This window comes from Cavia porcellus, unplaced genomic scaffold, assembly GCF_034190915.1.
Source record: "Cavia porcellus strain 051 isolate PalLab524CR breed Dunkin Hartley unplaced genomic scaffold, mCavPor4.1 scaffold_32, whole genome shotgun sequence".
Taxonomy (NCBI): Eukaryota; Metazoa; Chordata; class Mammalia; order Rodentia; family Caviidae; genus Cavia; species Cavia porcellus.
In genome coordinates, this window is record NW_026947515.1 from 13925915 (window position 1) to 13949851 (window position 23937).

Sequence of the window (23937 nt, forward strand, 5' to 3'; positions counted from 1 at the left end):
CCCACTCATACCCTCCCAGGCAGCCAGAAAGCAGAAAGAAATCAAGCAGCAGCTAGGGGACTGTACACAGTCCTCTAAGGCATGTCCCCATGTTCTACCCCCCCCCCATCTTGTTCCCATCACCTACCAAAACCACCAAATAATCATCTCATTAGCGGATTAACTCACTAATAGACTCATGAGTCAATCACCTTACAAAAGCCAATCAGCAACCAAGCTTTCAAGACAAGGAGCCTTTTGGGGAATATTTTGGATTCCAGTGTGAACAGTGACATGGATAAACCCTGAGGACATTATGCTAAATGAAATAAGCCAATCACAGGAGGCTATAAAATGCATGCTTTCACTTACATGAGGTATCTAAAATCATCACTCATAGGCCCATGCCAATTGGCCTTTATTGGCCAATTGGTGGGGTATTGAGGGACAAGGGACAGGGTAATAGTTTGCCAATCAGCTTAAAGTTTCAGTTATGCAATGAAGTTGTAGCTATCTGTTGTCAGATACTGTTGCTGTAGTTAGCAATACTGTTGGACACTTAAAATTTTCAGAGAATATGTCATCTGGTATTCTTAGCACAAAATCTCAATTTTTAAAACAATAGGCAGAAACATGAGTGATAAAGTAGTCCAGTATCTCTCTCACAAATGCAGCTAGGATGCTAAGCGCACAGCTGCCTAGAGCTTGAGCTCATGTTTGCCTGAGCCTTTATCAGGAGAGGAAGATAAAATGCCACTCCGGTCCCCACCACAACCAACAGTTCCATTTACTCGCCCTTTAAGGTTGAAATTACTGGCTTAGAACCTGCTGCGCTGAGGACTCTCCAGTCTGACCCCTCGCCCACCAGGCCAATGCCATGGCCTTATTCTACACCATCGGCCTGATGCCAGTTGGCCTTAAGGTCAAATACAAACCAGATTACAGCAAACCCCAACCTCAAGAAAACTCAGCACACAGCCAAAGGGTCACTACCTGGGTCTTCTCTCTGGAAGCACAATGTGCGTGTTGGAGTGCTCACCACGAGCGGAGGGTACACGTGCTTGAGTGAGCAGCTGAGGGCCCACTTTTGCAGCTGCCCAGAGCACACCTGTCCACTGAAGGGCACAGAAGCTCTCCAGCCCTCCCCCCAACCACCTGTTAGTTCCTGACAACTGAGCAGCCCAGAACCTCACTGAAGGCTGGAAAATAAAGCGATCAGATGAGGAGGCAAGCCTTGTGGGGACCAAATCGCAGCAGGGGGAAGGCGGCTGGCCAACCCCTGTGAGACTGACCTCACCTGGCCATTCCAGGGGCACAAACCCATTTTCAGAAAGGCTTTTCACCTGACACAACACACTGCCAGCACTCCTGAAAGTTATCATCTGCACTTACCTGCCCGCCTGGAGACCCACGCCTGGCAGGAAAAACCTTGAGTGAAGTGTCCACAGCTGCTCCATGACATCTGCCTTGGCTGATTACCAGGCGCTGAGAAGGGAACCGTTTTACCGAACCTCAGGGAAGGCGCCAGGGGCTGAGAGCTAGTTAGGGAGGCGCGAGCAGGAAATCACACGCCGGATTCCTTGGCCCTGCTCCCATAAAGATAAGGCCAAAGTTTTGAAAAATATAAAATTTTAATAAAGGCTACATCTCTTAATTACAATAATTATTGTACCAAGTAATTTTCCTTAAATGAACTCTTTATAATGCATAATTTACAGTATAAGTAAAACAAAATGCCATGACAAAAGTCACTGAGTACAAGACTTGTAATAAAAAGGCATAAAATATATTTATACATAAACCCCTTTCAAAAAACAAGGGAAAGCTTGAGCCCTCAATATAGGGCGACACACGGAGCTGGTCCCCGTGCAGGTACAGGTACTGTACTGATTCAAAGTCAAGCACTAGAGATAGTGGATCACTACTCTTTTGCCGTACGCTATATACAGACAAATAGTACAGGGAACGTGGCAAACACAATGTACAGATTAATTTAGCACGCACACCCGAGCATCAGAGTGGAGGCGTCTGGAGGAAAGGTGCCGCTAGGTCTCCCTGCCACTGTCCGTGTCTCTGCGGGGCTGGGTGGGGCACTTCTGTGAGCGGCTGTGGGTCTATGGGGGGAGGGGGGGGAGACAACAAAAATAAGGAACTGTCACTTCACTAAAAGCACAAGTTTGAACCACGAGACAGTGATTCCAGCGGGCCTCAGTCTCCAGGCCCTAGGATGAGAGAGAGGGACAGAGGATGGGGCACCTTGGTCCCCAGGGTGAATCGTGGGCCCCAGAATGAGGCTCCCCCCTCCTTCGTGATGGGTTAACCCATCAACACAACAACCCCAAAACGGTGATGCTACAACACAGCCAGCCTCAAGACCTTTATGACAAAGAGAGCAGCAAGGGGAAAATGCACCAATTTCTGCATGTGTCAGTGGCAGGGCACCGTTTTCAAGTCTGTCTTCACCTGGAGAAATGCAGTGCAAGGCTTGAAGAAATCACTAATGCACTCCCAGCTCAGCTCCTAAGTTCAGACAGAAGAGTTAAAACTTCCTCTCTCCCCTTTCTGTGTGTAAAGCAGCATATCCATAAACTGGGGACGGGGTAATCAACTGTTCAATAAATATCAGTAAAGACTCCTGTTCAGGTAAGCTATACACAGTTTCTCTTAGTTTATAGATTTCAGATCCCTAGGAAGTCATATATTATGTATGGCAGTCTCTCAAACACAGTCAGCATCTTCTATAGCCAAGAGTGGTCATGTTTTTAATAAATAGTTCAGGTTTTTCTTATCTCAGTACCCAGTTCATGAAAAATGAAAATCAACCTTCCCACCCTTCTGAAGGCCCAATGGCCTGGGCTTCCCTAGATTTTGTCTTCTTCATTGGTTTTAATTTCCTTCGAAACGTTTTGTGGTTGCGGCTTAGGTCGGAGACAGGTCACACCCATGGTTCAAAGCCAGGGCCCAGAGGATCCCAGAGGCTCAATCGATCCTCTCCACTTTGCCCAGAATCCTGCCCTCGTACATCGGGAGCACAGTCTCGTCATCCCAGATCTCCTCGAACACCGCTCCACAGGCAAACTCATCACTGGCTTTTTTGAAGTAATACCTTAAAAGGAAAACCAGAAAAGCCTGTTGAAACTACACCTTCTTAGGCCGTTTTAAAGAAACCATGCCAACATGGTGTACATCTGACTTAGGGGCCCCCTGGAGCTGCCGACAGGGCACACTGGGAGGAAGGCGGCACCCTCTGGGCACCCTCTGGGCAGCGGTCTGCACCAGCCTCCTGCTGTGCCCCCCCCATGCACAGCCAGCTCCCAAAGCAGAAGAGGAAGGGCAAATACCTGGTGGGGTTCTTCAGAGAGGCTGGGACCCAGCTCCACATCACCCTGCCTAACCCACAGAGCCTGTGGAAAGCAGACCTGAGGCTTCAGTCTGGAGCCCGCTGACCCTTGCCACCCTCCCAGGTATTAGTACCAACACTGCCTGATGGCCGCCGGCACAGCGGGGCACAGGCTTGGCCCCACCTCCAGCAGTCTCCCATCCGTCCCCACGTCCCTGCCTCCGCTCCACTCCCACCCCTGTGGGGTCCATCACTAAAGGTCCTTCCCTCTTACGCCACTGGTTCAAGATTCCTCTGCTCCCTGCCCAGCATTCCTGCTTCTAAAGCTGTTTTCAATTGCGCAGAGGCAAATGACAGCCTCTCAATAGTCACACTTTGAAACAACTGCCATCTTCAGGCAGGCCCACCCCCTCTGGGGCCTCTGGGGGAAACCAAGCAAGGACCCAGTTCCCAGCAAAGACCCCTGCAAGCTGTCATTTTCAGCCCATAAAGGCCACTTGCAGAGGGAAGGTCACAGTCCCCTAGGAGCAGGGGGAGCCTCTAAAACATTTAATGTGTCTCAGAGTTAGAGCTGGTTTTTGTCTTTTCTTAACAAAAAAAAAAAAAATTAACTCCCCTACATTTTTCCACTTTAATGAAGGTGAGCCAAAAGCTTTCTCAGAAGATAAGGCTAAGTACAAGGAGACAGCTGGGCCTACTTAGGGCCTTTGTTTTCAGTGCTCTGGCCAGCAGAGCTGGTCAGTGGGGAAACACTTCAGCATTCAGGAGGTCAGAATTCTTTGGGGAGCCTGTGAGGACAGACGGCCAGTGTGCAGGGAGGGGCCCGTGCACAGGGGCCCAGGACAGTGGGGAAAAGTCACTTTTCCAAAGGAGAAGCTCCGATTCCAATGACCATGCCATGCTCAGCCTCCCGCTCCAAACCTCCTGGGGTAGACTAAGCCAGGCTTTCACAGCACCTCCGCACAAACATGCAACGACCTTTTACATAACTGCACCCCCTTCTAGCAAGGAGGGGCAACATTCCCGAGGCCCCACCCCCAGGACTTCAAACCCTCTGCACTGCCCTCAGTTTTCTCCAAGAAACGGGCTTTTCCACTGCAACATGCTTTATGTGGCAAGCTCTGCTTTCTTCTGACATCTGGCACCAATAGCGTCTGGCACGTCTGGAGGGACTATTTGCTTTTTGAACCCCTGCCATGTTGAGATTACTCAACAGAGCCCAGGTCCCTATTCCACAGCCCCAAGCTGCCCCGGCTCTTTTACTGGGGGTTTGGCGGGGGTACACTGAGGTGCGGGGGCCCAAGCCTTGCTGGGGCTGCAGGCAGAGCACCCTGTGCCCCACACCCTCCTCCTAAGAGGGCCAGGAGTCCAGCTGAGGCCCTGCAGAGATAAGGCAGCTGGGAGGAGCTTCCCACAGCCTGATCCAATCAGGAAGGAATTCGACAGTGGACCATTTGTGCAAGTCTTTGTGCATTAAAAGGAGGCCAGGGCTTCAAAGCCAGGCTTATTAAATGTGCCTTAGAAAAAAAATCAGAGCCAGATGTGGCCAGAGTGGCTGAGCAAGGCACCTTCCTGGCAGGGCCCCTGCTCAGTGCTCCATGGCGCTTCTCCCCTGAAGGTCACCTGCGGTTCCTCTCAAAGTCCAACCGAGTCAAAGCCGAGATCAAAATGAATCCCTGGAGGGGCATACTTGTGTAATTAATTTCACCTGTGTCTTTTCAAGATTAAAAGACGCAGCAGCCAGGCCTGCTCCCCAGTCCCTTTGATAACTTTACAGAACTGTCTCCTCCCAGGTATAAAAAGGAATGATCCAGCCCCACGCCCGCTGGTCAGTCACCTGCAGGATCTGGTCCATTCTCCAGTTCCTCCTGCTGTAAAAGGTACCCCTGCTGGCCCTGCCCAGAGCCACTGACACAGGTGGCTGAGAAGGTGACACAGGGCCTGCTGGGGGATCAGATGTCTCAGCCCCGCAGAAGGACTTGCCTTTGGCCAGGAGCTGTACCCACCCAGCAGGCTTCTACTGTGAACATTTTCTACTCCCAAATGGGGCTCTGGAGGGCAGAAGCAGATGGACACCCCTAGGGATGGGCTGTGATCCTGCCAAAGGCCCACGGCACACAGCTGAGGATGGCACTCCGTCCTTGGTGCAGGCGCCCTGCTTCTCTCATGTCTGTCCTGACCGACTGCCCTGCACTCAGGATGACTGGAGCAGAACCACATACATAGGATGGACACTGTAGAGACAGGGCAGGCAGCACTCTGGATGGACTGAGGAGGTGTTCCTGCCTGCCCCTCATTAAGAGCAAAATGAGGGTGGGGATTTAGCTCAGTGGAATAAGCACCTGTCTGGCAAATGCAAGGTCATGTGTTCAATCGCCTGTACCAAAAAAAAGAAAAGAAAAAAAAGAGCAAAATGACTGAGACTGAGAAACAGGCCAGGGCTGGCCCTCTTCCTCCTGAGCTCTTGAAGTCTCTGTCAAGGCCTAGAAGGCCAGGGCCACCTCCACTAGTCACATTAGGGAAGGAGGCTAGCGGTGGACTTCTCTTGCCAAGGCCCAGGGAGATGGCAGTGAGACCCAGGCCCAGGCAGCAGAAGTAGGACCGGCAGGGCCGGCTGCGTTCACCTGCCCACCCCCAGGTTCCGCCATCTTGTTCGTTACAGACAAAAGACGGCAGGCCTTGCGTGGCCCAGGGAGGGAGTTCTTCAGGCAGAAGGTCTGAGTAAGAAAAGCACAGCTCACTTTTCTCAGCCAAGGGGTCTGCCCTTCTCTAGCCTCCAATGTGGAGGCTTCTCCTTGTCCCAAAGCAAGTGGACAGAGGTGTTTCTGGGTTCTTCCCATCCCTCACTGGTCTGCTTCCCAAGTCCAGCCTGGCCTTCAGGATCAAGCAGAGCCTCCGCTGCTGCCAGTCTAGCTCTCCTGACACAGCAAGCCCTGTGCCTGTTCTCAGTGTTGTTCACCTGGAGGAAAGAAGCCGGCCAACCCAGCAGCCTCCCTCCCTCTTGTGGCTGCTGCTGCGTGACTGCTGCTGGAGATGAGTGAGAGAGGAAACCAGAAGGAACCAACCCAAGTCCAGCAGTCCTGCTGGACACCCTCCCGGAGAATATCTCAAGTCCCTTCCTCCGCCCCTGCCTGAGCTGTTCGGGCCAGGGAAGTTGAACAAAATTTAGAGCAGAAAAAAGTCACAGGACTCCTCCTACCTGTAATTTCCCTTTTTGCTGAGTTGCTCTTTAAAGTGGCCCAAAGTCAAGTTCTGAGCTTTCAGCATCCTCCTGTATGGAATTTCTTCTCCACAGAAAAAGTAAGTGACAACCAACTCGCTGGCCTGGAGTGCGTGGACACCTGCTAGTTTCTTTGGCTCTTTGTAACTGAAAACAAGATGGAATGCAACATGCTTAGCATCTTAAAGCAGACACGTAATAAAACACACCACGCACGGTTCCTAGCACTGAGGCCACAGGCATGAGATCACACACAATCCAATCCCACAGTCTGCAGAGAGGCAGGAAGGATGATCTCCTTCAGCTGTGCCGACTTATATCATTTCCATCGCTGCCACAGAATGGGAGCTTCGAGCAGTCGCCTTCAGGTTAGCACGATGGGGTACGCAGGGCGGAAGGCGTCCATTAGTGGTCTGCCCTGGCTTTGATCTCCAGCTCTGCAAACCACAAAACCCTGGGAACACTGGAGGTGCTGCTCAGCAATGAAGAAGGGTCAGGGCGCCACAGGGCTCACCTCCCTCAGGGGATGCCGTAGAGGTAAACCGGAGCTGGGCACCTCCAGGCATGGCAGGAACTCAAAGCATCAGCAGCCCCCCTTTGTTCCAGCAGAAGGGACACAACTAAAGGGAGTGAGGCCGCCGTCATTTATTCTGAGTTTGTGAAGAGGGGCTTTAAAAAAAGTAGCTGTTGGCCTAGACATCTGATACAAGGTAGTTTACTCAAGACTTTTTTGTTGTTGTTGTTTTTGTGTTTGTTTTTTAAGACAGGTCTTGCTATGTAGTTCAGGCTGGCTTTGAACTCACTACATAGTCCAGGCTGGCCTCAAACTCACAGCAATTCTCTGCCTCAGCCTCTTGAGTGCTGGGATGCACCACCACACCTGGCTATTACAGATTTCAAACACTACTTACTGGTCAGGATCAAGAGACTAAAGAGATAACTTTAGACCATATAGGTCTTGTGCTACAAGTTTTCTTTTTAAATGTACTATCCTGTAATTAAACTAAGTCAGGTTTCTTAGTTTTATTTTTGTTTTTTGGAGACAGGTTCTCATTGTGTAGTTCAGGTTGGCCCTGAATTCACTTTGTTGCCCAGGCTGGCCTCAAACTCAAAGAGATCCTCCTGCCTCAGCCTGCCAAATGCTGGGATGACAGGTGTGCACCACCACGCCTGACCTGGCTTCTTAGTTTACTCTGCGAGTGTAACTGTACAGGAAGAATAATGGTCCAATTTCGGAGAATATTCTGTCTTCCCGAAGCAAAACACAAAGCTGGTGTTCACAGCCTCACAGTATAACACGGAGATGCCTCCAGCACTCTTACTCAAGCCGAGCACAGTGACTTCCCCATGTGGTCTCAAGGCCCTCTCCCAACCACCAATGGCTCCATGTGAACCTTTGGAGAGCTTGGGGTGCATTTCTAGTACAACTGAGTTTTCCATGAACCTCGTGGATGGCACATCTGTGCTGACTGCTGCTCATCACTGGTGTTAGCATCTGGGTGATTTTATACACTAAAACGTGGTACTCAAGGCTGAGTGCAGTACACGCATGTCATCTCAGCACTCCGGGAGGCCGAGCAGAAGGATTGCCAAGTTTGAGCCCAGCTAGGGCAACTTAGTTAATTAGACACCCTCTCACAATAAAAAATGTATTAAAAGGGCTGGGAAGGTACCTCAGTTGGAAGGCCACGTTCAATCCCCAGTACCATTCAAAAAGAAAAAAAAAAAAAAAAAAAAGAGTTTCGCAAAAACATAGCTCCCCGTGATGGAAACCCTGAAATGTGAGCCACTCAGCGGTCTCGGGAATGCCAGGTGGAGACACTCACTCTTCCGGAGCCAGGCCTGGGGTGGAGAAGAGTGTGGCTCTCGCCTGACCAGTGGCAGTGTGGTTCCTGTCCCTCTGCTGACTGCTCACGCAGCACCTGAGGACACAGCCAGGACGAGGAGTTCAGAGGAGCACTACTGTCCCCATGCCAACTGGGAGCAGACAGAAAATTACTCTCTGTGACCTCCTGAAGAGATTCGGTCCCTACTTTCATCCTATGGAGACCCAACCAAGGCTCTGTTAAGTGCCAGGAGGGCATCTCCGTGCAGCCGTTACATTATGTGGAGCCAGACAGGACACTGCTAGTGCCAGAGAATGGCTGTTGATTCTCTCTATGGGCCATGGCCACTCACATGCTCATCTCACCAGTCTAGTCTTCAATGAAGACGACATTTGTAAGGAACGGGATTTGTAAGAAAACTGCTTCTATTCTATCTAGGCATTACTTGCCTAGCAAACAGATCCTACTTTAACTCTGGCAGAACAAATATACCGACAGGGAACAATTTCTAGAGGCTAGAAAAGAGACTTAAGCAGAGCAACGCTTTCCACTGGAGGAGGATCTGAGCCCGAGACAGAGAATAAGGCCTCCCCACCAGCAGCAGGCCAGGTGCCACCTCCAACCTAACCCCTCCCGGCCGTACCCGCTGATGCCCCGTGCTTACCGCTGCTTTGAGGGCTTTGACACCTCCGCTAGCCTGCGGCAGGCCTCTTCCAGCTGCGCCAGAGTATTGGGTGGGCTCAGGGGAGGCATTGCAGGGTCCTGGGCAAAGGGGTGAGTGCGGGGGGCCGTGCGGGAGTGCCCGCTGCTCCCCCACAGATGATGCCGGCTGACTTGTTCGCCTGGGGACGCACGGGATGACTCCAAGGGGTAGGCCTTTTTTGTGCTCTGGGCACTAAATAAGGAATAAGGAGAAAAAAGTAGAAGGAAAGAAATTGGGTTAGAAAAACTGGAAAATGTGACTTCAATAGAAACTTGTCTATTCGGCTTTCAGAGGACGAGAGAGAAGAAAATAACTCTACCATAACACAACTACGGGTCATTGCCAAAACATGACATTTTTGTGGTCTGCTCAGTCCAACATCTAATATTAAGACAGCAGGAGCAAACAGTCCCATTTGTTTTCAGCCAACTGCAGAAATAGCCACCCCACAGTACCTCCCTAGTGAGCGCCCCAGCGGGCAGTGTTTACCTATGGGGCTTGGGCTTGCTCTGCCGCTCACTCTCCAGCATCCACTGCCAGACATCCTGTGACCTGTCTCCTTCCTCCCCAGGAAGCTGCAAGGCCCCAGCTCCGCTGGGGGGCCCTCCTTCCCTGGTGGGCAGGGCCAGGCTGGGATCCGTAACTTTCCCGTTTCGTTTGGGCAGGGCACTGCCTCTGCTGCCACTGTGGGGAACCAAGAGCCACACCCAACCCAGACATCCCATTAAATCTCTAAGACTTCTTGAGCTGGACCGTCTGGCAAGGGGTCAGTGATAGAAAAGATGCACACACCTGCCACCCTCCACCCTCCAGTAGCTTCTGCCCCCCTTCCTAAAAGCTAAATGCCCATGCTTGTGGACCCCACCTCGGACCTGCCCAGGGCTCAGGCTAGAAGAAAAGTCCCATGTAGGACAAGATGGCCCACTGGACACTCACCCGAACAGCTCCCCTGGCACGGGCTCCGGAGCTCTGGCATGGCTCTTGCATTTCGAGTAGCAGTAATACTCGGTGCTCCCAGGACAGAAGCAGCGCACCCGCTGTGTAGCTTCCGCCTCAATCTCCTCCTTGGTCTTGGGGATGGCGTGGTGGTGGATGTAATGGTGGTGGACATGCTTCGTTGTCTGCTTGGTCAAGAAGCCCTTGACCCGGAGGAGCGGGCAGGCAGCCGCGGGAGGCAGCTTGCCCCCAGGTGGGAGGGAGTGGTACTGCTGGTGGCAGTGGTCCGGGGAGCGAGAGCGCGGGCTGTAGCGACCCACACCGGGTGACTGGCAGCCAGGAGTCTTAAGAACCCTGGAAAGGTGGTCATCCAGAATTGTCTGTGGATCTTCCTCATAGCTGCTGGAGGGCAGGAGTGACAGAGGGGGCTGGGCAGGTGCCCCGTCCCGAGAGGTCAGTGCCTGCTCAGATACCTCCTTCTCTTCATCCTGGAATGGCAGGAGGAAAAGGTAAAGTGATCCAGGAAGCACCAGAGACCCTGCGTTTGTGTATCCCAGCAAGTGCACACGTGTGCACACACAGATATGCGCGAGTCTTTGAGTGCATTAAACTAAATGGGGCCACAGCCAGCATACCTCGCGGATCTGCTGCAGACGCTCCTCCAAGCTGTGGCGGCTCTCCATCTCCAGCTTCAGCTTCTCCAGCCTGGAGATGAGCTCCGCTGCGAAGGCAGCGGGCTCCACGGGCGCCATCTCCTTCGGCAGGCGGTGGGTTCTCTAAGGATGCAGGAGGAAAGGGAAGGTGCAAGGTTAGCAGGCCGGGTGCGAGACACAGCTCCAAGGGCCCAGCAATGCTCGCAGCATCCCCATGTCTGGGCGGAGAGCAGATAGCAAGGCGGCCCTGCTGCTCCAGATTTTATGTGCTGGCTCCGTGGCCTCATGGAGAGCCACGGTCCCCACCAGCGTTTGCCTTGGGCAGGAGCAGTTGGTCGCACTCCGAGAGGCCCTGCTTGTTCTCTCTGTAGTACAACCAGCCCATCAGTAGCTACTCTGAAGTAGCAAATCTTCAAAGACTGTTGTCAAACATCAAAAAAAAAAAAAAAGCAGCCCTCTGAGTAGGGAGGGGAGAGAAATCAACTCAAGGAATAGAAAGTAGTCTAAACAGAAAGGGAGTTGGAAGTTTTAAAAAATAAGATTGGAAAGGAGGTTGGGGGAGGGGGAAATGGAGTCAAACAGCCGTGGATCAGAGAAGAAGTGGTAATTTATTTCCCGGCTGCACACTGTGCACCTTTGAGGTGGTGTTGTCTCAACACTGTCCTCGATCTCCCTCGTTTTTCTCCTCCCCCTCCCCAGCTCTTTGTACAGAAAATGAAGGAAGCTGCTGCAGGCTAGTAGCAGAACACTGCTGAGCTTGGCTGCCTGAAGCTGCTCTATCAAGGGAAAAGGGAACATCTCCAAATCAAGTGTAGAATACAAAAAGGCCCCGAGAACGCTGCCAAAAGCAGCCAACACAGAGAACCCCCGCCGCCCTGCTCTCTGTCCTTCTTCTGTCATCTCGCTTCCCCACCCCAGCCCACCTCACCACAGTTCTGCCTCCTCCTCTCTCCCTTGCTTTGCCCTCTGCCTTGGGGTGTGGGGAGCAGAAAGCCAACCTGCAAAGGACCAACATCTCCCCCAGTCAAAGAAATGGGCCTTGCACAGCGACTACTGAGCCGTAGACATGTGAGAGTGGACAGAAGGCCCCAGGGTAGATGGCCACTGTCACAGGCTGGCTCCCTGCAGCCCTCACCCTCACACCCATCAAAGCGCTGCCTGATGCAGAAAGTCGATTTGCACATCCCAGGACAAAATCATCTCATTTACAAGCTTGAAGCTTGGGCCGCAGGATTTTTCTTTGTTAACACACATAGCCACCTCACCCTCAGGTCAAAAATTTTGGTCATTCGTATTATGAGGGGGAGGTGTCTTAACATGCTGATTTTTAGGGCAGGACAAGTCTGCCCTCGTCTGAGTGATGAGCTTTCACTTAAGAGGGACAATCTGTGCACTAACACAACACGGGATTAGTGATTTGATGTGTTAATTTTCTGAACACCGCCTAAGCAGACAGACCAATTAGTCTCTGAAGCTATGGGGAAAGATTCATAAACAGACACCTGCCATTAAGCTGGTCCTCTCTTCCCCTCCCTAGATTAGTGTTGCTGCATCCTGGATCTCAGCTTCATGTTAGAAGCACAGTCCTGAAATGGGAACCCGAACAGGGTGGATCTTGAGGAAAACGGGCTGTGTGCTAACTGTGACAGGTTCCAGAGAAGACCTTTATTATCCACACACGAAGAATCTTCTCAGGAGATCCACTCTTCCCAACTGTTCAGCATTTGTTGGGGTAGGCTCATCAGCAGGTATAAAGCAAATTCTAGAGTTTGAAATAGATGAGGCACAGCGGCCACCTCCCCTGTTCAGACATTAGAGCAATGGCCAAAGGTAAATGGGCAAATGGATGCCTGGAGCACCAGAGCTGTGCCTTCAACACCAGCAGCAGGATGTTCTAAGTATGTGGCTTTGCTTCCAAAGGTGGCAAAGTCTTCTAAAATCTTACTTCCTCAGCCAAGTATCTATTGAGTATCTGCTGCATCAGGAACTGTTCTTACTCTAGATACAGAAGGTAATGGGCACTTCATTCGAGTGGGAATGCAGTTAGACCATCATATGATCACGACTTGGTTTCTAGGAAGGAGCCCTTTCAATTCCTTTGTCAGAGGGAACTTTCCCTTTTTCAACTCACATAATGTAAAGATGCAAAACACAAGTCATCTTGAACCTCATGAGTACTCGTGGTGCTTCTTGTCTAACTTCCTTCCCTCCCCTTCCCTAAGTACTGTTCCTCCCGTCTTGTCCATACCCCCCACTCCACCTCCCAATTCTTTGCTTCAGGACTCAGCACCACAGAAAACAGCCTCCTCCCCACTGGACTTACCGGGAAATGAGGTAGAGACACTTGGCCATTGGCCTTCACACTGCGATGCATTTCTCTCTGGAGCTGTTTCTTACTCCCCACTCGGTAAGGAGGGATTCCATCTCTAGGGGGAAAAGAACCACTGAAATTCACAGGCTCTCAAGGATGCTTTCAGCCCGGGGGCTAAAGGCACAGAGGCCAACCTGAGATCTCACTACTGGTGGGTACAGCCACAGGCTTCCATGGTAGTGAGCCACACATCTCCAGATATAATCACTGTCCTCAGAGGCAGGGACCCATCCAAAAACAAACTGCCAAACCCACTTACCATTCTACCCAGCAGTCATCTCAGAAGACTTGGCTCCCTCTCAGATGCAGGAGCAACTTGGAAAAATGTTGGAGAGCTCATCTCTCTAGCTACTGTCTTAAAACAGTTGTGCTCCAGCCAGCCCATTACAGAGTAAAGCTCCTGTATTTTCATAGTCTGTTATTACTGCCAAGTGCCATCAAGAAAACAGTGCCTCAGAGCACACCAAAGCAAAAGGTTGTAGGGATAGGAACCAAACCCACAGGGGTCTAACCTAAGGGAAGGTATGCATTATTTCCAATAGTCAACCTCTTGACTGACCCTTTCCAAATTTCTTTTTATCAAATGATATTATGCTGGCTTCATTTGGCTCCAAACCCCACCACCCTCAGTTAATTAGCAAAGAAAGAGGACCAATGTGAGCAATAAAGAAAAAGCCACTCCTACATGTTACTCTGCACAATTCTTTAAAAAATGAGTACCTACTATGTTGCAGACTTATTTCAGGCACAAGGCAAAAGAGCGGTGGATAAAAGAGAGGTTTAAAATTCCATTGTTTTTAGGAAGTTCATTTAATGGGGGTGGCACAGGCAATGAGCAAAAAATATTTAGAAGCTGGTGAATACTATGATAAAATATGCAGCACAGAAGTGGGAGGGCATCACCAGGATTAGGGACCTCCAATTTTAAAGTGTGTGGAGGGGGCAGAGCAGTTATGTGCACCCTATAATCCCGACACTCTGGAAGGCTGATGTGGGAGGATTTGGAGTTGAAGCCCACCAAGACCTCGTGTCAAAAAAAACCAAAAAGGCATGGGAGAGGGGTACAGCTCAATGCTTTGTACTTCAACACTCAGTACTGCAAAATAAAGTTGGGTACAGGAGTTCCCAAAGAAATCCCTCAGAAGTGAAGTTTGGGCAAAGACTTGAAGCAACATGGACCTTTATGTCCATCATTCTGTTAAACAAACAGAATTAGCAAAAGCAAATGCCTGCAATCCCACTACTTGGGAGGATGAGACAGGATAATCATGTGTTTAAGATCGACCTAGCAAAATAACAAGTTCAAGGCCAGCCTGCATTATATAGTAGAGACAATGTCTCAAAAAAAATTAGCAGGGGCTGAGGATATAGCTCAGTGGCACACTGCCTGCCTGGCAAGCACAGGTCCTGAGTTCGATTTCCAGTACTTTCCCCGCCCCAAAAAGAATCAGCAGGAAGTGTTACTTTTTTCTTTTTTTTAACGAAAGCTATCCTTCAGTTAACATTCACTAAAAAATGATGTGTAATTGGTATAATTTTTTTAAATGTAATTTCTTTCTTGAAAGCAGCAGAGTGGTCAAAGTGCTGTTTCCCACTGATAGGATTTACAAAGCCTCAACATTCAAAATTTCCATGAGTCACACTATGAGGTGTAAATATTGCAGTTGAGTGTTTGGGTGTCTCAAGTTCTTAGAGTTGTGCTCAGCATAGAGGGGAAGGAAGAAAAACACCTTTAGCTCATCAGTAATATCGATCAACAGTGCCTAAAAACACCAAGAGAGCGCAGGAGTAACGGATGGACCTGCGAGTTCTACATGGATGCATTTTCTGGAAGTCTGATCACCTAGAACAAAACCACCACGGAGGGGACAATGAAGATTCCAGGGAACAATGAACCAATCTATGTGAGCCAAACCTTGGCTAAGACTGTATGAAAGACAATCACACTGAGGAGGGGGTTCAGCAAGTAGGGGGAAGAGATCAGTGTCTGAAGTAAGAGCTTCTAGAGTCCTGCCCTGGAGAAGCTGGCTGAGAAGGGAACAGAGAGGGTGCACTGTGGAGAGCAGCTGGCCATCTGACCAGTGCCCATAAGAAACAGGCTTCCCAGGCAGCCTCCTATTCACTGAGACTTGGCATCTGACTAGGCTCTTGAAAGCAGAACAGGAAGGATGTAAGGTTCCAAGTCGAGCCATTTACTCTGCTGCCTAAAGGTGATACATCAAAGCTTGGCATTCTCACCTTAGGATAGTTTACTGGACACAGGAGAAAGCTGGACTCTCAGGAGCACACCCAGCCTAACCAGCAACCAAATCCCACCCAAGGCCAGGCATCTGAACCTGAAGCCACCAGAGCCTACAAATGCAGTTCCTGCTGTGGGTCAGATGCTGGCTGAGACATCTGATGTATCATCAAACGTCACTCTCACAAGTGCTTTCATGACCCACATTTTACATACAACCAGGAACACTTCATATTACTCAGCTGCAGTGAAATCCAGGATTCAAGTCCAAGATTCAAGTCTGAGCCATCGCTAGGCTTCACAATAGTATCCTAACTTAGCAGCCTCACTTCCGGAGGCCACTCACAGGCCTGACCTGGGGCACCAGACTCCTTGCAGGTCTGAAGGTGGAGGTGCTATTTCCTAAGCTGCACTTGACGTTCTAAAAGGACAAACAGGAGCGTTGGAGAGGTTCTCCTCCACCCTCTAGTACACGCTGGCCAGAAGACAGCCACGTGCTAGGGAGCCCACAGACTGGGCTACTACTTCTGCCACCCAAGGCTGAAAGGCAATGGCCACCATCTTTTCCCGACTGTGTCTCTCCCAGAGACTCCAGAGAGCTCCGCTCTTCTCAGCTTCCTGATGACTGGGGGAAGAAGGCAAGAGCCAAACCCCTCATGGACCCTACCACGGCCCAAGTGACCTAGGTTAAGAAGGACCAGGAGAACCCCCCATCCAGGGGATCCCCAGACTCTACCCTGAAGTTTCCACCACAGACTTCATTCTCTTCTCTTTCCTTTCCTCTCAGAGATCAGTGGAAGGAGTTTATGACTCTCCTGCGTTCTTAAAATAAGGTAGAAGCAAACGGAGAAAATAAAGAGTAGACGGACAGTATAAGGAGAAGCAGGGTCAACCACCTTGAGGGCCAGATGAACAAATGACTTCACGAGAACCTCACCCCCAGCCCTCAGGGAAGGTGAAGAATCCAGATGAGGAAAGGCAACTGGTGACCAGAGCAGAAAGGGGAATATTCAGCCCGGAGAGGATCAAAGAGGCTTACACAGGCGCCTTTAAGGAAATGTGGCTTTAATTCCCCCCAGCCAAGAATCTTCTTCCAAAACAGCCCCTCATGCCAAAAGGAGGCCTCTCTTCTTTTATTCAGGCTCTAGAAGTCTATGATCAGTTTCCTCGCTGCTCCAAACTGTAAGCTGAAGAGCGCCAGAGTTTTGGTCCCTCTGTAGTCTCCTTTAATTATAAACATTTTACTAACGAGCCCACTGCCGGGCCCAGCTGTTTCTGGGGAGCACTGATTTTGAAGTGTGGATTCCACTCAGCTGCCATTTAAGCCAAGCCAATTAGCTTAGCCTTTTGACTCCGCCGGGCCCAACCTAACCTGAATGTCATTTTCTGGAGGTTTTGAAATCGCAGGGTCCTGCGCACGCGAGGCATCGCGCATCTGCATTTGGCAGTCACTCTGAGGCCGCCTCTGATCACAACCAATATCAAAAGCCCGGTTTGTAAGATAAGGTAATATTTGAAGTTCACTCAGATGCATTCCCCAGTGTCCAGAGCAAACTCCCATAAATAAGATATAAGGAAAATAAAATAAATAAATGAAAACAACTCATGCCACTCCCTGCATGGAACAGGAAGAACTCGGCTGATGTGGAGACTTACAAATGTGGCCAACCCCACTTCCAGGAGCAGTTCCGCGCAAAAAGGCTAAGAAGTCCGCATGCCATCAGCTTGACTTTGCCAATTCCTGCCGCCTCTCACTGCCAGGCTCCCCTTGGTGGCAAGGTACCCACCCATCGCTTCTGATGTGCTTGGCCCCTGGGCCCCAGCCTCCAGAGCCTGATGCCCTGGATGGCTCCAAAGTCCTTCTGCCCTCGACACACTTAAGGACTGGTTTCGGATTTTGCTAGAAGCCTGGCAGTTAACTTTCAAAAAACGTTAAGAAGTCATTTCTTCTGAGAATGCAGGTTTCAGAGTAACGGGCTCATAAAACAGCCTTCTCAGAGGCCTATAATGAAGACTCAAATCCCCAGCCATCTTTAACAGGGCTTTTACTTAGCAGGAAAACAGAAGTCAGCAGCGGGTTATGGGAGACGGCAACGATTTCTTTAAAGCCCCTGCCTGCTCTGCAGATCTAGGCCCGGCATGCGGCTCCCTCGGAATAACCAAGCGAATAACCAAGCGCAGGCCAGCCCTGCCCCACCTACCCAGGCCTCTTGCAAAGGCCCCCGGGACTTAATTGGTTCTGTCGCAAATGAGACGATTGCTTCCCTAGGCTTGTGTCTAATGAACTCCAACCTTCTGGAGTCTATTGAAGGCTGCTTGTGACCCCCTCTCCCCCCTTCCCCAGCCCTGTCCCCTCCCAACTCCCAGCAGGGCAGCCAGCCCCACTCCCCAACCCCTCACAGCCTCCGCTGGCCATTGTGATGAGGAGAAACAGCCAGGGCTCTTTTCATGCTTTATGGGGCGCTCCTATTCACTTGTTCAAGGAAATTTCAAAGGGGCCTGCTACCCTCTTATCCCCTCTAAGCTTCCCCGGATGAACAATGGACTGAAAGCGATTCAGCTCAGCTTTTCATCCCCTGCACACTTTATTTCTCTCTTGGCGCTCTCATCTGCACGAGGCCCACAATTGGCAAAGTTCTGAAGAGGGGTCTAATCCCAGCCCTGGGAATCCCGGGTGACCGTCAATACAGGGCAGATCACATCTACCCAGGGCCAACTGGCCAGAAAGGACCTAGCATCACCCCAAGCTGCCAAGTCTGCTTGGCAATGGAGCGGGGAGACCACAGGGACTCCCATGCCTGGCACTGATGGCAGTCTGAGACCGACCGGAGCCGTCAAGTGTGTGCACAGCCCTATTCCATGGGCTCCAGATTGATGCTTTTGTCCTCACTCTAGGTAGCATGAGACACAACTCCCACGAACGGGTAAGCCTTACTCATCCCAACTGCACTCCCAGCTGGTCTCAACACGCCCAGGTGGGTACAACTGTGACGCTGAATCTGACGGCCTGCCCACTTGATTGGCACTGGGCTCCAAGCCACTCAGCACTGCCAGGAAGATCAGAGCCAACACTACCAGCTTTCTCCTGGCTTCCTGGTTTACTCATTACCAAGCTGAGGCAGCCATACCATATCACAACATCTGCAGGTGCTGCTACCAGGAGTCCAAGGTGTCTGCTGTGCCCCAGAAAAGGTATTAAATGAGATATCTGCCCTTTTCAATCTTGTTTTCTTTGCGGGGGGGGGGGGGGGGCAGGGTCCTCTCTGGCAGTACTGGCAGTTGAACCCAGGCTCTTTCCACTGAGCTATATCCCTGCCCCTTTTTATTATCTGAGACAGGGTCTCGATAAATTACTAAATTACCTGCTAAACTGCTAAGGCTGGATTTGAACTTGTGATCCTCCTGCCTCAGCCTCTCAGGAGTGTTGGGATTATAGATGTGCACCATCGGGGCCAGCTTCTGTTTCTGTATTAAAGTGGGCATTAATGACCTTCACACTCCCGCTCGAGATCTAGGATCAGTGGCTGTCAAACCTTGCCAAGGCCTGAACTGAAAGTGGCTTCCCCAAGCTTCAAGTTTACCAGGGGCTCAAAGGGGAAGCAGTGAGAGCTTTAAAGCCAAGTTTTAAATGACACTGAGAGCACTTTCCTTCTGGGCAGGGGTAAAAGAGGAGTAAAAGAGTCAGGATGCCCCCCATAGTGGCTCAGAGGTCTCACAAGCAACTGGTCTATTAACATGTTTCATAGCAAACATACCTGTGCAAGGTATCGAGCTGGGCCGCACCTGAGCGCCTCCTTCACCATGAAGGGTGCGGGATGCACAGGACCTTCCTTCCCTGTGTGTCAAAGTCACCAGGGACCTGTCTACCTTTCTACCTTTATGAGTGGGTCTAGTGAGGATCAAAGGAAGTGAGCATGGAGACCACGCCCAAGTTATCTCATCATGAACCCAGAATAACACCTCAGTGATGGGGAATGAAATGCGGCCAAGGACCAGGAAGCAAGCCAAAAATAGTCTCTAAGAAATCTAAACAGAAGCCTCACAGTCTTAAGTAACCTGCATTGGACTGAGGAGATTCACTCAATGCCTCCATTCAATCCCAGCTCTTACTTTACATGTAGCACTAAGACACCCACGCAGTCCGCAAATTAACAAATGCAGAAAGAGTAAGTTTGACAGAAGCAAGGACACAGATGGCAGCAAAAAAGGAGGAGGAGGAAGTGGAGGAGGAGTGGGAGGAGAAAACTTATTTAAAGAGTAGGGGTGGGCAACAGATATGGGTGGACACAACCACATGGTCTATGAAAACAAGCCTTCATATTAAAGTTTTTATATTAGAGAAACAAACTATGCTTTGTCTAATACTATTCAATAAAAACAGAACAAAATGTATTTTTAAGAAATATACCCAGCTGGCCATGGTGGTGCACACCTGTAATCCCAGCACTCTGGAAAGCTGAGGAGGAAGATCACAGATTCCAGCTCAGCCTGGGCAATTAGCAAGACTTCCAAAATAAAAAGGGATAGGTAGTAGCTCAGTGCAAAGGCCCTGGGTCAATGCCCAGCACCCCCCACACACATACACATGCACACAAAAAAGAAAAGGACAAAAAGAAAATGTATGTCCAAAAAGTAATTTTTTTAAAGCATACTTTAAAAAAAAAAAAAATCCAGTCAGTAAGAAAACCCACTTCTCTGAAACGCTTTCTTCCTCCATAGCAAATGAAAGCTGGGCACCTCTGCTCTGTTTTCACTCATGCCAAGCTGGTATTCTTTTATTAAATGGGACTTTTCACCTTAAGGTTCCCTTGCCCTTTATTAATGGGAATTTGAGGTAACACAATAAAAGCCACCAGAAAATCAGCAGCTAAGTTCCAAGCTAACCTCAGTGACTCTCCCCTCCAATTGGTCCCATGCCACAGGCCAAGCAACAGACAGTGGGCAATAGAAACCAGATAGTCTCAAGCACAGGAGAAGAATGGATGGTCCAGTTTTAGGAAGCTAAAAGGAACAAAGTCTAAATAAGTGTGCCAAAACTTGACCATTCAGTGAGTTGCCTTTCAAAATTGTTCCCTCAGCAGGCCAAAGTCTGACTCCAAAACATTTGTTAAAAAGCCTTCAAAGGCCATTTTGGGAACGGGTGAAAAGCCTTTGGAGAACTGCACCATGCCCAGGCCCAGCCCCGAGTCTCCTGAATCCAAACCCCAAAGGACAGAGGAAACAGGATACTGAAGCCACTGCTACACATACAGGACACCTTCCCCCACCCCACACACCTCTAGGAGACCCATGAGAACTGCTGCTCTCCATCTGGAAAGCACACCCCGAATTCAGATGATTTGACCTGTACGTCTACGACTCAATGACTTTGATGCCTTTCAAAAAGTCATCCACTTTAGAGAGTCCCCAGTCAGGGTTCCTAGCATTTGACAGAGTTGATATTCCACCAACACTTATTAAACTAATGATGCGCACTGAAACATTTCCACATTGGTACAGTGCTGCGCTCCTTTAAAGATAGCTGACTCTGATCCCCGCCCTCAAGGCCTTTTCTTCCAATGACAATGAACTCCCAAGCACAAACCCTTCTGATGCCACCCTGTTAGTTCTGCACATTGGATACTTGGGTTCCAAGAAACCCAGCAGTTGTCCCCATGGAGACATCCAGAAGATGGTTTTTTAAACTCACCTAGACCTTCTGGTGTACTTTAGTTTTTCCTGTTAAGATACCATCCCAACTTTCCTTTTCAAGGAAAGCTTAACATTACCTAGACTATCATGACCATCATGTCACTCTCCTTCACCAGTGTCAGGCCACTGTCATACTCCCTTGTCCCAAACAAACGCCCACCCTCACACAGATGGGATTTATAAAACCAGGTGAGGATGTGACAATTCTGCCCAGGTCCCTGGTGAGTCACAGCCACATACACAGAGGGGACACCAGATACTTACACGCTACTGTCCGTCATGGACATGGAATCATCAGTCAGTGCGTCACTGGATATCTCACTGTCATTGGCGCTGGTGGCTGGTGCAAAGACATAGCCAGAACCTACATGGTACGGGTTAACAGGATCACTCCTCTTGAAAGACCTGTGAGAAAAGACAATAGGTCTGTGGTCATGGACCCTCACCAGAAACCTGGTTCATCATGTGACCTCAGAACCCTGCACCTGTTTCATGCCATCATGATGCCCAGTCCAGCTGCGAGCCTGGACAGAAAGCAAAGGTCCCAGAAGGGAGGCTTGTTAACCACTGACTCCCAGAAGGCAAGCTGGCATCTCCTGTCCCCAGAGGACGGTGGGTAAGGGCTGGTATTCCAGAGACAGCTCAGGGAATCCTCGAGTCCTAAGTACACACTTATAGGGAAGAGATGCACCCTCTGCTCTTGGAGGAGAGACTGTGTGATGGAAGTGGGGAACAAGTCAGTGGTGGCGTTGATGTGCTCTCTCCCCTCCCTACCTCCATATCCAAGCCTGACCAAAAGGATCTAGCATCAGGCCCCAAAACCTCTAATTCCTTGTCTCAGATTTGTTAGCCTAGACCAGAGATCCAAACAACTATCTACCGTCATGTGTAACCTTCTCACTTGGCCCTGCGCCCACACTGAGCTGGACAGATAGGACAGGAAAGCTCAAGGCCACATTTAGAGTTCTTCTCTCAGCCTGGTACAGGGCCTCTGCCATGCCTCTTCCCCTACCCAGGCCTTCCTTACCCAGGGCTGTGGGGCTCAAATGAGCAGCACAGCTGTTTCAAAGGCAGGCCCAGGCCCCTCCTCTGGGGGTCCCCAGCCCTTTTGTCTCATTGGCCTGTAGGTCCTCATTCCTCTCTCTTGATCTCCTCCCAGAACAAGCAGTGTGCCTGTCTCCTGCTGGGTCACATTCCTCTTGTGTCACCAGCCAGGGAGTTCAGGAGGGGGAGGGGAGATGGGTTCTAGCCTCAAGTTGCAGGAAGCCTTGCTCAGAGCCCCCTGCTACTCCACTGGGCCACTCAGGCTAAGCAGGCAGCAAAGTAATCAACTGGAGGGGAGAGAACAGGCTCAGAAAAGAGAACATAGTCTACCAGGCCACAGCAGCTAGACTATAAAGAAACTCTGGGCCAGGCAGATGAGATGGACCCATGAAAGGTCAGTATTCGGCATGTGCTCTTGAGTGTTTGCAGCCCCGGGCCCCCGTCTCCTGACAGCCAGGGCATGGAGTGGGCCTATGACCATACCATGAGAGGCATGCATGGTGCTGACATCAGTCCACACCATGACACACATCATCTCGGAAGGAAAGAGCACTGTGCTGTGCCCCCTTGACAGATAAGACCCTGCCCTGGGTAGCACAGCGGAACTGGTGGGCATGGCATGAGTTCTGGCTTTCACTCAATCTTTCTTTCTGGCTCCTAATACAAAATTTCAGAAAGTTCTTCTAAAGTAAAACACAACTACCTTGATGTAGGAAATCGAGATGATGGAGTGGAGGTTTCTAGAAAGGATGGCTAGGAGCAAGGTATATTATGACGCATCAGCCAGAATTCAAGATGACACCAGGAAAGGCAGAGAAAAGCTCTCCCCAGACTAGGGAGATCAGGGAACTAACTAAGGAGTTAGTCCCCTTCTTTGAGCTGAGAAGCTGAGAAGGCCTGGGACAGGGACAAAGCAGTGGGCCTCCAGGATAAACCAGAGTCTGTCTTAGCAGGAGAGGGGGACCAGAAGGCATGGGGCAGGGAAGGAAGAGTCCTCAACAGCACGTGGGGCCAGGGGTGCCAACAGGTTGGACTAGGAGGAGGGATGAATGTAAATGGAGCCCAGTGGGAAGCTGTTGTCACATCTGGTGGGAGGGACTCAAAGGGGACAGTGGGCATTGGGGCAGTGCAAGAGCCAGGCCCCATCTGTAAGGGGCTTTTGCTCTAGCTGAAGTGGCTACCATGAACATTACAAACATCTAAACCAATGCCTCCTTCAGAAACATACCCTGGGGATGCAGCTCAGTGGTACAGACTTGCCTAGCATCTCCGGGCTCTTGGATTCCATCCCCAGCACCGCTGCTACCACCACCAAACAAAAGCAAGTAAAATTTCAGGAAGGGCACAAATTGAACACCTGGTATGCACAGCACACCACACGGTGTGCGCTCCATGGGGACAGTGTCCTTGTTTTCCTCACCGTTGCTCCCCCAGCACCAGTACAGGGTTGGCACACAATAGGTGCACAGTGCGCAGCTGGTGCCACATCACCTCCTTTAATGCCTCCCACCAGCCAGGGAGGTGAGCCAAGCACCTTGTCGAGGCCACCCACTGGAAACTCAGTCAGAGCAGGTGGACATTAGCAAGGACCTGGATTCTGTTCTGCAAGAGGCTAGAGCAGAACGCTGGATCCCAGAAACCTTATACAGGCCTACACAGTGTGGGCCCGGAGCTGCAACTTGGGAGGGCAGCATGAAAGTCACAGAATGTCTTCTGCCAGGTGACTGAACTGCCCTGGGACACTGGCCCTATTCCACCTATGGAGGCAGGAAATCTGACACCTGTGAAGATCTGATGAGAATGGTTAGGATCTTTCATGCCTTCGCCCTCATCTGTGTCCTCTAAGGTTTCCAGAACTGGACGTGGAGGAGTACTAAGAATGCAGGAAGCCAGGTTCTTGTTCTGGAACTGAGAAGACTAATGAATGAATCAGTA

The 23937-nt window shown here is 50.5% G+C and overlaps 1 protein-coding gene across 3 annotated transcripts in view; it reads right to left on the reverse strand.

Moving 5' to 3' along the window:
• Positions 1–1591: 1591 nt before the first annotated feature.
• Positions 1592–23937, reverse strand: part of Axin2 (axin 2) — a 31350-nt gene continuing 9004 nt past the window's right edge. Inside the window, exons 3-11 of one of the 3 annotated variants that reach the window (XM_063241695.1) lie at positions 21223–21363; positions 12981–13083; positions 10640–10780; positions 10005–10492; positions 9558–9752; positions 9030–9260; positions 8366–8461; positions 6519–6686; positions 1592–3085 (exon numbers count right to left, since the gene is read on the reverse strand). In XM_063241695.1, coding sequence (XP_063097765.1) covers positions 2959–3085; positions 6519–6686; positions 8366–8461; positions 9030–9260; positions 9558–9752; positions 10005–10492; positions 10640–10780; positions 12981–13083; positions 21223–21363 — 1690 coding nt within the window. In that variant the 3' untranslated portion in view covers positions 1592–2958. The remainder of the gene's footprint in view (positions 3086–6518; positions 6687–8365; positions 8462–9029; positions 9261–9557; positions 9753–10004; positions 10493–10639; positions 10781–12980; positions 13084–21222; positions 21364–23937) is intronic. The other 2 variants (XM_063241696.1, XM_063241697.1) reach the window with 2 other exon arrangements.